General features: G+C 41.0%; 1 protein-coding gene across 1 annotated transcript in view; it reads right to left on the bottom strand.

The window, feature by feature from the left end:
* Positions 1-2,652: 2,652 nt before the first annotated feature.
* Positions 2,653-15,900, bottom strand: part of TMEM132B (transmembrane protein 132B) — a 254,167-nt gene continuing 240,919 nt past the window's right edge. The window contains exons 6-9 of the mRNA XM_075718748.1: positions 15,085-15,290; positions 6,581-6,854; positions 4,999-5,190; positions 2,653-3,807 (exon numbers count right to left, since the gene is read on the bottom strand). Coding sequence (XP_075574863.1) covers positions 2,653-3,807; positions 4,999-5,190; positions 6,581-6,854; positions 15,085-15,290 — 1,827 coding nt within the window. The remainder of the gene's footprint in view (positions 3,808-4,998; positions 5,191-6,580; positions 6,855-15,084; positions 15,291-15,900) is intronic.

The raw sequence follows: 15,900 nt of genomic DNA, 5'->3' as shown, positions 1-15,900 counted from the left end.
TTTCTACTCCAGAGTGTATTTTAGGTATGTGCTTGGTCATTCTGGTCCAACACTAACAGTCCTGGAACCCTGCATTCATAACTGTCTTCAGCAGCAACACCTGAAAGCACAGGGCTTTGCAAGCCACATGGCAAGTAAATGCTGAAAAAGCCTGAGGTCTCCTTTGGTGGCTTCTAGCAATGTCCACATGGCACGTAGGACTGTCCTTCCTCCACCCACTAGCATGCAGCCTGAACATACAGCTGCTTGTAGGTACTACGGACAGCCAGGGATTGGCCGCCGGTACAAGTTCGGGACACGACAGCATGACAGTAGAGGGGCACCTTAACGGGGTGATCCTCAGTCCTTCAAGCCATAGCCCTTGAAGGGGAATTTGCTGACCGAGTCACTCGAGCTGTTGACTTGCGTTGCCTACCAATGAGTGAGAAGAGCGGCTATGCACACCTCTAAGTCCCTTGGCACGGGGTGTGCTTACGTGACACCGACTAGGGACGGAGCTCAGCATCTGCCAGTGGATGGAGCAGGACTGTGGCCACAGGGAAGTGGGTCTGGAGTCCAGTGCACTGCTGTGAGAGCGTAGTTTCGCTGGTAAGCTGGTGGGTATGCGTTCACGAAAACAGCTGTGCTGTTGCCCTCTGCAACTACCGGCAGCAAGTTGTTTCCTCTGATTTCAAGGCTAAATTTATTTGTGGTTCATTTATGCTCATTTACTCTTGTGCAAACAATACACTTGGTTTATGGCTGGGCCGAATACAAAATAACATGTTGGGAAGAGACGTTAAATTCTAAAAAAGGAGTCTTCTGTTGTTAGTAATAAGGACCATAGTAAGAATTAATATTTTCTTACGAGAGCTGGACCATTTAAAGAGGAGAGAACATTTGTTAAACAACCCGAGATTTCATTTGACGCGCAAGTGCTGCATCCCTTATGAAACAGAAGCATCTCTACGGTCTATTATTTTATCTACTTAAAATTAGATTATAACAGATGCCATCCCCTCACTATGCAGTTCTGTGCCAGCAAACATATCACTTATATAAGCCTGGTCTCCTCACTTTCTAGTCTCACCATTAAAATTCTCATATTTTGCAGCAGTTATATTAAACATGTTCCCAGTTGTGGATTAGGATCCAAATGCATAATTTCCCATCATTAAGGTTGCCCGGTCTGTTCTAATATCAGAGCTGAATTATAAAATTCAATTTGGATCTTGTGTTTATTGCACAGGATCCGTCACAAGAACATGTGCTTTATTGGTTTTGTTAAGTATTATGTAGGTGCAGGGTTTTTTTCTAACTGTAATTTTCAACTTATTTCAGTCATCCTTCAGTAAAAAAATACATGTAATGCATATGACATGGCAGCTTTGAATCTCCAGCATGTTTTCCTTGTTAAAATTGGGAATAGTCACTTTATAATGTGCCCAGCGTGTCTTTTCTTTCCTTCATTTTTTTAATGAAACATAGTGTAAAGTTTTTCTCTTTAACGGCCTTATAGTCAGAGAGGTTTTACACAAGGTCGGGGGCATTAGCCGGACGACTTTTTTCCTGCTAAACTCTACCATCAATGTATTAATTAGTACAGAGTAACACTGACTCCAAGCCTTTGCTTATTTGCTAGGAAACTTCCTTCCCATTCTCTACATTTCAATATCACATTTGACTTTCTCATTCTCATACTACTGTGTATTGTCAACCAAGCTGCTGTTTCAGCAAAGCATTTTCCTTTGAAGTATGTGCTGTTTTGTTGCAGGTTACTTGTTGATGTTAGCAATGACAAAAGTAAACCCAGGGCTACTCCTTGCTTTTTATTTTCCAGGGTTTATTATTGTATGTACAGCTCCCTGTAAGAAGATTCAACCCTTTCCCAGTAAGAGTTCTAATACCTTTCTATGTTTCAAATACTAATGACCCATATACCCATATGGAAAGGAGAAAGATAATCAGTGGTGAAGACGGTATCTCTAGGGGCTGATGCAGATGAATAGAAAACTTAAATCATTATAAATATTACTGTATTACACTTTGGTACAACCAGAAAAAAAAAAACAACCCTTCAAAGAAAATACTTAATGTTCCCTAAGTCAAATAAAATTCATGAACAATAGGAAAAGAAGTTAACCACATGGGGGTTTTTATATCTGTAAAAAATAGTAAGACTACTTGGCTGCATTGCACATAGGCAATAAAATTAGATTAATTCAGATCCCTTTTAATGTAAGCCTCTTTTCAGGCTGTAAGCAAGAAATGTCCACTGTGCTTTACAAAGGACGACGACTAGAAAAATCAATGCAAACAAATATCCCTTTCTTTTCTGATTTACCATTTATCATGAGAGATGACAAACAAATGAAGTCTCCTCTGAGTCTGAGCGTAGTTGTATTAACATTTTGCTAGTACCAGGCAGTATACAAAAACAGCCATCGTGTGTGACACCTCCAACACCTACAGGTAGCTGGTTTAGGGGCACATCCTGGTTTGTGGTGAAACAGCTTTAACTCAGCCAGCCTCTTGTACCTGCTCAGTGATATCAGGTTATCATCTCAGTAACTCCAAGGTTGGGCTGTCTTGTTCCTATTGCTGACTGGACTGACTGCTCCACCATCCATAAACAGAAGGCATAAAGGTGATTACAAACATAAGAAAGTAGTTTTACATATTGTCTTGCAGTCTTTCCATATAGTCCCTAAGTTCCTTGGAATCACCAAGATTCATATCTTGGCATACCCATTTAATATTATCATCACTGTCAAATAGAATTGAGTTGGTGTAGGGGCCTCCATCCTCCGGCAGTATTGTTGTATATGAAGTGAACTTTACTCGCTTCTGCTTTGGCCCAGAAGGATTTATAGGTTCACTTTTAACTTCTTTTTCACAAAGGTACTCAGAAGATCTGAGGATATGATTATGAAGAGTCTTCTGAGAACTCCCATTAAGGAGAAAGTTGCTTTCTTCAAACTGCATTCCTCTGTCAATCATGGTAGTGCACTCCTCTGACGGGAGCGAAATGTCTACTGGGTTTTCCAGCAGTTCAACCTCATTTCCAAGCCAGACCCAGTCATGGGAATGGGGGATGTTGCCTTGCTCACTCACAGCAAACCTTTTATGCCTGTACTTCCAGGCAAATGCCACACAGTTAATCAAAAAGACCAAGATTGCTAAGCAGAAAACACACAGCAGGGCATACATGCCAATCTCCAAATCTGTTAATCCTCTTGAAGTCAATGTGAGATCACTGGGATTGTTTTCTCCCGGTATTTCTACCTGCGTAGGGAAACCCGTGAAGGCAGTTGGGTTATTTTGGAGCTGGCCATCCTCCAGGGACTCCTGATCAATGGGAGATATGAAAGTTGTGCTTTTGTTTGCATTGTCCTCATGACTGGACACGTCCTCATGGTTTTTGGACCATTCTTGTGCTGTCCTCTCTTGTTCTGCAGGTTTCTCTATAGAATTGCTTGCATGGCTTTTAAAATCTCTATCCACATCATCAATGTCATTAGTGCTTCCTTTTTGGTCTGAATCTTTTTGACCGAACTTCACTTTCACACTTCCTTTCCCAACAGCCAGGATGCTCTTCCGCTTAGTCTTCTGACATGGCTCACTGATGACCATTTCAATTTTAATCAAAGGTCCTTGCCCATCCCCTTCTGCCACTACCCCAGGCCATTTGGACTGAAGGTTCTGGTGTGCAGACACTACCATCTCATCCAGTGAAGTGATGGTGATCGAGAAGTCCTTGGAGTCGTAGATATCTAACGGCGTCACTGACCCATCACTGAACAAAATCCAAGCACTGACTATGGCTTCCTGGGGGGGAGAGGATGAGAAAAAAAAAAATGTGTGAAAGGTAGGCGAGCACATATCAGATGCTCAGTTGGTTAAGTCTGTTTGACATTGGAAAATAAAGACACAGTTTAACTTTGGTTTATTTCGTCGTAAAGAAAGAAAATCAAAATGTCTACACGGCTTCTCATTTTCTTCTTGCAGATTTGTGTTCTCTAGACCACTCTTTTTTTGAGTCTGAAGTGAGAAGCCTCTTTTGAATGCCAGGGCCCCATGATGAAAACAATCATATTGCCAAAGTCCCATTTAATTTTATAAATTTATAATGGGGAATTTCTGTAATACTGTAGTTCTAATGTCATATTTAATACAGCGTGCAGAGCTGTTATGTGCTGGTGTGGTGATCCTGTTCAGCCCCTTGAAAAAAAACTAGGTTAAGAACAGGTATCAATGCAATACTTTAAAGTTTCTGCAATGCTTTCAAATATACAAGATTCTATGAAACAAACAAGAGTGACTGTAGTCCTTTCTGGGAGCTATAGAAACACTCACAAAACCACCATTTTTTAAGGCTGTTTTGACCAAAATGATTTGTCTTGTTACTGCAAATTGCTAGTGCTAAAAAGATAGTTACACTTTCTCTAGTGATATAGAGTCTCAATTCTACAACAAATACAATTAAAAAGATATATGTAATTTATTCTGTGGTCTCATTGAAAGCTATTTAATTCCTCAGATTATACAGCTCAAAGTAAGCACAAACTTATCAGATTTCAGCAATGCAGATCACGAAAACATCCATATGTGCAGCCAAAAGGTGCTTTTGGCTGAACTGACTTTGTGAGACTATTAAGGCATGGGGTTTCTACCTCTGCTTACATAGCTAAGCCATATTTTCCCATAGCAAAACTGTCCTGAGCAGCACGTACGTGCTCTCTCCAGCATTATGCATGCACAGACATGTCTGTCACTCTCCCTGTGCTGCGCAGGTCTCCAAACTAGCTCTGAAGAGTTCAACAGTCATTCTGCGTGGGTGTTTGCACCTGTAGGAGTTGGTCAATAAGATGAACAGCCTTTACTATGTGAAGTTACTGCTTTTCACAAAGCCATACGTTATATGTGCTGTCTAAAATTTCCAGCAAGTAGCTTTTCCCTAGCTTCTGACAAAGCACAGTAAACAAATAAATTAATTCCATAAACTATTTTGGATCATACCTGTTTCGGAGTATGAAGGATATCGTATGCAGAGGTGGTAGAAACGATAGCTCTCTTACTTCCTTTGCTGATTTGTAAGGAGAGGGACAAGCCTGAAACTAGTTGTACTCCTAGATCTGTAATGGTTACACGGTCATCTAGAACTATCACTGTCTTCTCTGCCAAGATGGAATCAGAAAGAGGTGACAGAACCTTGAACGAGAAAGCAAACGCCTTGCATGAAACAGCAACTAACTGTGTTGTAAAGCAAGATTAGACTCTAATCGGCATAACACTTCAGATTAATCTTGGGTTTGTCACATCCATGTATAAGCTATAATTGACACTTCCCCCAAGACATTACACTCGTTTGCTGCTAAATTACTTTATTTACAAAAATAATTTAATAAAACATCCAATCACTTCAAAATTGCAGCTTCATCTCAACAATGGAGTATAGATTAAATGAAATGGATTTGGTTTTCAAAAAAAAAAAAAGTCATTTTTGTGTGGTCTATAAAACTTCCTATGAATGCAATGTAGCACAAGACATAGTGCAAGACAACGATTAACGCTGAAACTCAAGAGAATAAATAAGTGTACAAAGCCTGGCTGATAGGAACTTGGCCTGCTGCCTTTATAGGGACAGACGACCTGAATGAAATGAAAGTGAGATTTGCAAAAGGACTTTGAAATTCCCACTGGGTGCCTGTCTGCATTTTTCAGTGCCAAAATAGTCGTCAGTTTGCTCTAAGACCTTGTTTCTAACATGCTCAGAAGGAGAAAGTCATCTTTCTACCGATGCCAGAAACAGCTGGTTTAAGCCCAAAATATTTGAGGTGCAATTTGTCTAAAGTAACATGAGAAATCTACAGTGTAGCTACCTGCATCGGAGCTAGCCGCCGTCTGCTCTTTTATAGTCACTGGAGTGAGAGACATTTTTAAGGGCAGAAATCCCTTGACCTCTTTGTGATGTTTGCTTTAGGCGGAAAGGAGCTGAGCCCTGAAAGTACCTGTTCCTTTGTGTTGACTACAAAGGAAACGTAGCGTGACTGGAACATTATGGATGTTTGCAGTTAATACAGAGCCCCGATGCTTGTTTTCCTTTATTTTGATTAAGAAAAATGCATAAAGTTAGATAGAGAGACAGGTGGTGAACATGAACACTCTGAAAGATTGCTAAAGATTATTTTTGTGTCCATTTTTTGTCATTTTGTGAACATAAAGGGACTAACTTTTCAAAGAGGTTTAAGCATATAAAGATGCTTGTAGTTCTTTGGCAAAACTGCCTAACAGTTAGGTTCATAAGGTCCCACTTAAATTAATAGCAGCTAGTTGTGTGCATCATGTAACTTGCCACACTGTTCAGCAAATCTCACTGTGTTGCTAGTCACATTAACATGGATAAATCCCTTCAGAAGCTCTATGGAAGTGACAAATAGCAAAAATTAAAACCCATTCAAACTTCCTTTTATGTTTAGCATGTAAATTTTTTTCAGCTTGTTTTTTTCTGAGAGCAATTAATCTTATAAGCTAACTAGCTCTTGTGCGTGTGCATCCAGAACTCTCTCTACGGAAGCTGCAGAGACACCTTAGGCTGTACCTGGACCGTGGTGATGCCATGCTCACGACCAACCAGAACTCGGCCATCTTGAAGCGTAGCAATCTTGGGTTCTTCTACCTTCATGAAATCAGTCACAAGGTCAGTGATGTCAAACTGCCACTCAGAGCCTAGCATATACGTCGAGTGGCCTCCAAACTCAGAGGATTCAGCTACAAACTGTGTGAGGACTCGCACCATGGCATGCTGATACTGGAGGGTACAACCTCTTCCTTTTTTGTCATCGTCCTCTTCATCCTCACTGTCACGGGTAGGCCTGTAAATAGAATCATAGAATGCTTTGGGTTGGAAGGGACCTTGAAAGATCATCAAGCCCACCCCCCCTGCAGTAAGCAGGGATTGAACCTGTGAACTTGGCGTTATTAGCACCGTGCTCTAACCAACTGAGCTAACCCAGCTAAATAGATCCAGGTTTGTTACCTGCTTTGCCATGGTCTCCCTACAATGCTGTGGAACTTCAGTTGCACGGTATTTTCAGTTAGATTAACGTTATCAACAGCTGCTACTATGTGAGAAATAGGAAACCACGTTTTGGATGCGTAGGTTACTAAATCTGGGCAAGATGCTTGTACGGCTATTTTGTGCTGCGCAATTTAAAAGCTACTGTCACTTCTGTTAGTGAATTGTTTGAGTGGGACCTCCCAGCAACTTGAAAATATGTCTGCCATTGCTGAGATTTCAGTGGAACCACCGCTTGTTCACCGTGCCTCCAAGCGGCAGCCGAATTTTGCAGAGGGCTAAGGAAAGCGGCGTGAAACGTTTATGAGAGGGCAGTTCTGGAACAAATCCCTGTAGCAGCTCAGCCGGGATGGCAGAAGATGGTTTAACATCCTTTCCTCCACCTTTGCCCACAACATTTGTATCACTTTGCTCATCTCTTCAAAACTATTGTAACATGTTCAGGATTCCCTGCTTAGGTAATGCCGCCCCACCTTATCCCACATCTCTACCTCCTAGGTTCATTAAGCTCTCTGCATTTGAGAAATACACCATGATTTCACCTTAAATCTCATACAGTTCATGCAAGTGTCTGGTATATTTTGTCATGTAATGACCACATGGGGTTTCCAGAAAACCAAATTAGGCACTTCAGTTACCATGCAGGACATCAATTACTCAGATGTACACACACCATGCCAGACTGTTGGGACTATCGCTCACCCCACAGAAACAACTGCAGCATTAGACACACTTTATTTAACATTTCCTCTCTGTCCCCCTTGCAAAATACAACCCATGACAATATAACAGCTTTCCATAAACCTTATATGAGGCATCACAGTGATGTGTACATGACAGCAGTGCTGTCACACCTCACAGAATTTTGTCTGGTTTAAAACCCAGTCTCCCATCAATTCTTTTTCTTTTTTTTTTTCTTTTTTTTTTTTTTGCTATTGTTTATTCCTTGGGACAAACATGTATGGATTCTCTTATCTCTTTCAAGTCAGGTATTAAGCACTAGGTGGTCACACTTTTACTCATTATGCCCCCTTGCTGTGGAATTCATTGCTCAGAAATAATTTGCCTTCTTCCTCTACTTATTTATTGAGCCTGAAGCCACCTCTATAGCAAGGGTGGGAAATACAGGGTAAGCCTCTTATTTTTCACAGTATTTTGGGAAGTAGTTTTGTGTTTACTGTGTCCCTTTATCTTCTCCTTTGAAATCCAGCTATGAAAAACTATTATAAAACAGAATTGCTTTTGTTATAAATTGTTTTATGACAAAGTTGGCAAACAGTAAGCTGAAAACATAGCTAAGAAAAGCCCTTATGCTCTTCAAAATGATAGAAAGTCCTGGTGTTACAGAGTCTAATACACTGGAAATACATTTTCAATGCATCAATTGTTAGCTGAATATATATATTCGTCCTCAAGTAAATGGTATTTGATACAGCCTTTTTGGTTTTGTTAGCAAGTGTCCATCATTAGTCGCTGAATGAAACGTCATTGAATAACCACTGAATTGTTAAGAAAAAACCCAGGATCCTAAAATAGGCTTTACATTACAGAAAGAAATTAGTCCTACAGAAGTAGACTAGCTGGGTATTTCAGGGAAATTTTCAATTGTTTTCTCCTTCCCAACACAAGTGTCAATCTGGACTATGAGCTGAAGCCAGCCAGTCAGCAAAACAGCCGCAAGGGAAGCACTAGAAGGGGGATATTCATAGAGCTTATGTGGCCCATGCCTATTTAGATTGCTTTTGGCTTTATAATGCTATAAAAGAGTTTATGAACTCCTTAACGTTCCCACTTCCAATTTATTCCTGTATTCTGGCCCTCTTCAGCTCATCGAAACCATAACCCAGCTCTGAATAATCTCAGACTTTGGGAAAACCAGGTTTAGCTCTGAGATTTTGGGATTTGACCCTCTGTTAGCAATACTGTTAGCTGCTTCATTAGTACCTGTGCAGAACTGGAGAAGAACGTGCAGGAGCTATTCAGGTAAGACGTACTTAGAGGATTTGGGGAAAAAGAGCCACAGAACCAGTGGGAACCAGTTTTCTTATGGGAAAAGAGACACAGAACCAGTGTTCTGTGGCTTGGAAGAAAAATGTTCACATGTTCAACATCCACACTGACTTAATTTTTTTTACAGAACTCTGTTTTCTGTTTCTGTCACATAACCAGATGTTTTACTTAGATCCCATGTGTTACCGTTATTCATTTTTATTTCTGCACTTATTTATTTCTACTTTCACTGTTCAAAACTTTAGACTACTGGACTGTTCCAGAGAAAATATATTCAAAACAACTTTGAGAGAAAGAATTTTTCAACCCTAGTCCCATATAGCTCCGAAATGTGAGTTGTAGGAAGAATGACCAGAGATAAGGAGTGCTGCGTAAGGGCACAGAGGGAGCACTCCTGCCCTTATTACCAGGCTTAACACCGTACGGGCAGCCAGTACTACCAACCAAAGAAAGACGATTCAAGTCCAACTCTTTCCTTGCGGCATCTCTAACAAACAAAGGCAAGGGCTCCATTTTGCTACAAAAACATTTATAGGTGTTTGTGTCTGTATACGTCTCCTTAGAAACACATGGTTTCTATTGCATGCAAATGTGGAACACCAGAAGAGCATCTCTAAACCATGGAATGGGCAAAGCACTTTCTTACGTCAGTGTCAAGTAAAAAAGAGAGGTGTTCGAATTTTTAGTACAAGCTTTGCAAGTCTGCTTTTACCAGGTACCAACTCAAGTTCTTTCTTTTTTTTAAACAAACGATACCCATTTCCACTTCAAAGCCACAAATCCACGATTCAGTTAGTAAGTCAGAGCATTTTGGTGTTTTGTCTCCATGGACCCAACAAAATGTTTGAGATCCATTGAATTGCATAGTTCCCTTTACAGTCTTAAAATTCTTGTTACAGTGTTTTCAGTACGCTTAAAGTCCTTCATTAAGCAGTGAGCTCATTTTCTTTTTAAGACATGTCCTCATGAATATAAGCTATTGCTGCATATTGTGCTTTTTTTTCCCCTTGGTCATCGCTGAGGTTAGCTCTGGGTATCTCTCAGGATCCTTCTTATCCTATTTCTTGCTGCTTTGCAAACTTGCTTGGAAGATCTTTTGCTTTTCTGGAGTGAACCAAGGTTGCCAGAATTACATTTAATTTACATTTCACACAGAGAAAGCCTTTGCCAGCGAGCTGAGTTAAAACAGCAGCCCTGTTACAAGGGTGCCTGCTAGCACTGATCTAATCAGTGATCTGTCAACTTTATATTATAGACACTCTGTAAGCAGTTTAAGTATGTCTCTCTTAATTTGTACTGCTCTCAAAGCAGGCATCAAGTTCTTGAGCCAGTTGCTAATTTTCTGTTAAAAAAAAACCCTGAAGAAATCAGTTTTGCTGGTTTTGAATTTGAAATCTTCATTAAAGAGAGTCATGTATTTAAAAAACATTTGCAACACCCCTAATTGGAAAAAACATCTACTTCGGATACAAAATACAAGCCACTAGAAGTTGATTTAGTGGAAGCTACAGAAATAAGTTGCACATAGCTCCACTCACAGTTCAAGAAGAAATGCAATTTGGTACCTTTACAGATCTTGAAAATGCAGTCTACCTATTAACAAAAAATCTCTATGGCCTTATCTCCAGAGGACACTGAAGTCAATTAACTAAAGGAGTGAATTTACAGCGTGCAAGCTTTGTGCGGCTGTTGTTGTTCACAAATGGACCGGTTTGAATCCAGTTTCACTTAATTCACTTTAAAGGATGGCTGTATTTCTGAGCGGCAGCACTCACACAGAGGTTTAACTGAAGCAGGTTGTTTTTTTTTTCTTCATTTAACTTAGGCTAGCTTTCCTGCTTTTGTCTCTAGTACTAGACAGGACCAAAGTAGAGCTACCACCTAATTAACCATGAGTTCAGCAGACTGCCATGCATAAGCAATAGCATGTCTGGCTTAACTCTGTTCTGTAGGTTTTGAAGGTTGATGCTCAGAGGTTTGCAGCGACCATGACTTGGTAACGGCTTTGTCAGCTCTTGTTCAGTAAGGCCAGATGCTGGTAAAAGTCCAGTGAACTATGTGCTCAGCACTGAAGCATATGCTGGAGTCATACTGCGTGGTGTCCGCCTCCCTGGGAGCCTCATGAAAACAATGTGCTATCCCAGTTGCAAATATTTACTTAAATTAAATTTCCAGCTTGTTCTGTGAGACTTTAGCCATGCAATTCCTATTAGTGCAAGCTGAAGGCACGCATGCCATGTAAATGTATGTGCATAGAGCTAGTGCAGGAACTTCAAGACGGTGGTAATTATTTTGCAGATGCATGAGGAATCAAAATAAATATACTTGTTAGACCAGCAGAGTCTACCTGCACCTCTTCTACACTCTAATATTTGACTTTAATTTAAATATACACCTTTCGTTTGCCCAGATTGTGGGCTTTTCTGCAGCCCGTTGCAGTAGAGCCTCTGTTAGCCCGTGCTGGTTCGAGGACCGCGTACCATGCATTAGTCATGAGTTGATCCATGGAGCGGCCGTTCATCCGGAAAGGGATATCTGCATATCTGCAGTAGCACACGCCACAGATCGAGTTCTCCTCTGGATAATAATCAAGGTTTGCCATATATTTACAGACTGCTCTGGGAAATTGTATTACTGCTCTTACATAGGGGACACTATTTTTTTTTTTGTTTCTGGCATAAAAGCAGCCTGGTTTTTCTTTCTGTTCCTCCAGCCAGTTCCTGCTCTTACAGCAGTTCAGGTGAAAAGCGACACGGTTCAAACTCAGCTAGGCATGTGCCGTTTCTGAAATTTTTGTAAAGACCCCATCTTTTCTGTTGCTTTGTGGAAATTATTCAAGAAGTTAGGTAAGCAAACATGTCCATATTCACATGTATTTTACAATTACAAACATGACAGAGTTTATAGGGAGAAGCAATACATTTTATTAGATCAACAAACATCACTGGAAAGAACAGATGCGGTTTGGGGCATATAAACACTTTTTCAGGTCTGAAATGGAAGCAGCTATATTCAGATGAAGAACAGCCATGCCGAGGCAGTAGTTTCACAAGCATTTCTTTTGTCGGCAGCACCAATAAAAACATTTAAAAGATCATTGTAAACCCAGTTACATTTTGCCATCTGGCTCAGCCCCTCAGACAACGGAACCAGCGCAGCCACGCTGAGCGTGTGGGAACAAGGCAGTGGGGGAGCCAGAGGAGGCGAAGGAATGTTTGGAGGTCGCTGACGTGTCTCTGCACAATCCCTGTAAGAAATGCTAAAAAATTTTACCTTCTGTATATTGATGAATGACTTTATAGCAATGTTTAGTTCTTGCTGGGAAGACAAGGGAGTGGTGTGAAGATACCAACCCTCGTGGACAGGAGGAGCGTAGAAAATTGTTTTGTCTGTGGTGAGGTGAGGAATGAAGCAGACACGTTACAATCCTTCCAGGACTAAACCCGAGGACAGTGGCACAGTTTCAGCTGACCTGTGGGCCATGTGTGGCTGAACCTAAATTTCAGACTGCCTAAGCCTGTCAGCAGGGACTTTTGAAAGAATTCAGGAGTTAGGCGCCCTCTTCTCGAATTAGTTTCCTTTACGGGCAGATATCAAAAACCTCATGGAAACGGCAAATACTGGCTCTTACATGAAAATGAAGCAATACAATGCTATGGCTACCACACCTGCTGGGAAATGCTTGGATTTTGTTTTTTTAGAAAGATTAAAGCACTCCCCTTTCTCTTTCAAACCTGTTCTCAGGTATCACACAAGACACCCTTCTCACTGTACAGCACTAACGCTGTATGATGCATACCAGGAGGGCACTGTGAAGAATTATGGGCTGAACCATTGTTCAGAATAAGTGAATGTGGCCACTGAATAAGGATTCAGGAAACCAACCTGCAGCTCCTGACTGCAGCCCAAATGTCTTGTGTGCTTCAGGTCACCATTTAAAAACTCATAATAAAAACTCACCCGTGTTTAGGATATTGGGAAACACGTAGCTATGAAGGAGATGGAGGTATACGCAGAGTAAAAATTAGAGAGGAAAATTAAAAAAAAAAAAAAAAAAAAAAATCAAAAGGGAAAGCCACTAAATCTCAGGTAAAACCCATCCAATCTAGAAATAAAGGAAATGTAAAAAACCTTACGTACAAAGTAAGTGTCAAGAGTGAGCACAACTAATGCTAGTCCCAGATTGCCTGTTGATTTAGAATAACCCCCAAAGTTAAAAAGAAATCCACATGAATGTTCCATAAAACAAGAGACGATTTATTTCTAGCTGAAACCTTTCCCGTTCACACGGGCATGGACTGCTGACACACAATGTCATAAACTACCAGCTGCAATTCTGGGGAATGATGGAGTGTCCATACTTTCCCTTCCACCCTTCACGGAAAATGCTTGCTGAAGATGTGCCAGCAGTTCAGATGCAATCTGAGCAGCAGCAAACTCACACTGCTTGCCAGCTTGCAGACACAGCAGACTGTCAGACCATTATCTTTATTTCAGCTGGCCAAATAAATCTGAACTAGACACCAGGGGGTAAATTTCTACCACTGTGTAATGGGTTTAAAGTCAGAATGTCCACGACTGTTAACCACAGCTGAATGTCTAACTCACTGAGCTTGCTGCTGAAAGTGTACTCCTATAATAAACATCCACAGCCTAATGCTGCAGCCATTTACTCAGCAAAATCCCCACTGGTTTTAGTAGGAGCTGTGCCTAAGGGAGTGTTACAGCACTGGGCACGTTACAGACAGGAGAAGGTAAGCTAAGGGAAACCTTAAGCAGCTGGCCTATATTCGGTTCATTCATCACCCAGCACATCTCTTCCTTCCACGAATGGCAACTTTGCCTTTATCACTGAAGCAAACCCACAAATTTCTCTTGTGCCAGATCCTCACCACCTCTTCTGTCATAGCCAGAAAAAATGTCCACATAGCCAAGAGGTAAGTCAGTCCCCTCCTTTGGAGCTCATTATCTGAGTAGCCTGTAAATTGTGTCCTCTTACCCTCCGTTTTATGCCCTCATAAAGTGTTAGATAATTCTACTCCGCTGCTGTCTGTTTGGGCTCTTTAAGGCTCTTCAATAGCTGAGACATACTCCTGGGCAAATCGAGTGCTTTAGCTAGAACTGCCACCGTGTTTAGCACTACAGTTACTGCTGCCAGAAATGCTTTTTCACTGTATTATAAATTTGAGCTGGTGTCATGCCTCGTTCTCCAGTAGTATTTTTCAACTTAGCCTGAAATCCACCAATATAGCAGTGTTCCTGGAAGTTCTTTATCTTGCAAATTGTCCAAATGATGGTTATTCTACAATTGGTATTTCAGTAGGGATGGACAGAACAGAGCTTAAAGTCCGTCCCCCGCCCCCCCCCCCCCCTTTTTTTTCCCCATCCTCATTTGTCCTGGTAGAACCTGTTCACCAGAATGCAGTCTTCAATAGGAGCATAAGTGAGTTTTTTTGCCTAATTCAGATCTACTAAATAATGCTTCAGCCAGCTCTGCTGTAGAGTGCATCTCTACAAAGACTGGCTAATCATCCAAAGTCACAGAACCAGAGAATGGGCTGGGTTGGAAGGGTCCTGTAAGGATCACCCGGTCCAAGCCCCCTGCCTGTGCCCAGTGACCTGACTCCCTCCCTGGCCCTATTTTATTTAGCACTGTAGACAGAAACTTAAGCACCGGCAGTGCTGAGTATCTCACACACAGAGTTACATACAGGATGGGAGAGGTCCAGGTTCTTTCCCTTAGATTTGCACATCGGAGTGTATGATACGATTTCCCAAGATTGTGTGGAATTGATTAATGCTCCAGGCAAAGCCACTGACTTTTCAACTAGATAGATCAGGATAAAAAATAGCCTACTGATACCATTGTTGGATGTTATAACAAAAGCTAAGACAGACTGTAAAGCTAATTTTAAAGAGAAGAGTTTAGATTCTGAGAGATACTCTAAGAATTCGTTGTGTTCTAAAATCAGAGGCCCTGGGCATGTATCTGGACTGTGCCAATGCTGTAAGCGTACCTTTTATTGGAGGTGACGGGTATCCTCCAGCCTTTGATCTGGCTAAGCTCTGTATCAGAGATCTCTATCTGCAGCGGGAGCCGCGGAACCCAGACTGTCACTTCTAATTGCGTGGTAAAATGCTGGTAAGTGAAGTTAACAATAGTATCCACTTTGCTTTTCATTTCCTTGCCATTAACGAAGATGGAGTCACATCTGTCAGAAACCTTTAAAAAAAAAAAAAAAAAAGATTAATTAGGAAATGAATAAAAGTTCCTGAGAAAGCACGAGGAATGATACATCAGCGCAAAGACAACACTGATAATGTGAGTCATGCATATTGTATTTTCAGTTTTCTAATTAGTGGCAAACAGTGATAAATGGACCCCAGGGAAACACTTCTGCTTTCCTCAATGGATACTACTCAAACTACAAAAATAATTTAATGATGTTACATAACCTCTGTGAATCTTTTATACTAGGCAAATTAAACTCTTCATGAATCAAACTCCATGCGCATCACAGTTTATGTTTACAACTTGCTTAAAGAACCTGGAAAACATGGGGCCATATGTTAGTAAGAAAAAGACTGACTCAGAACCATAAAACAGAATCCTTTCCTTTTTCCTTGAGCACTGTAATGCTGAAAGACAAAGATCCCCTTATGGCTCATGAGCAGAAGTGCAGCAGAAGCATTAATTTTTAGAACTTCTCAGTAATTGTTTTAGCAAAATGTATTCACAGTTGCTCTGTGTCATTATATGAAATTACTGCCAAAACTAGCACGTGGATCTATACCACAACTCATCCACCCTCTTGGTCTCAGGGATCCTTTGG

The sequence above is a fragment of the Pelecanus crispus genome, chromosome 11, assembly GCF_030463565.1.
Source record: "Pelecanus crispus isolate bPelCri1 chromosome 11, bPelCri1.pri, whole genome shotgun sequence".
NCBI lineage: Eukaryota > Metazoa > Chordata > Aves > Pelecaniformes > Pelecanidae > Pelecanus > Pelecanus crispus.
This window is presented reverse-complemented; position numbering and strand designations above follow the sequence as displayed.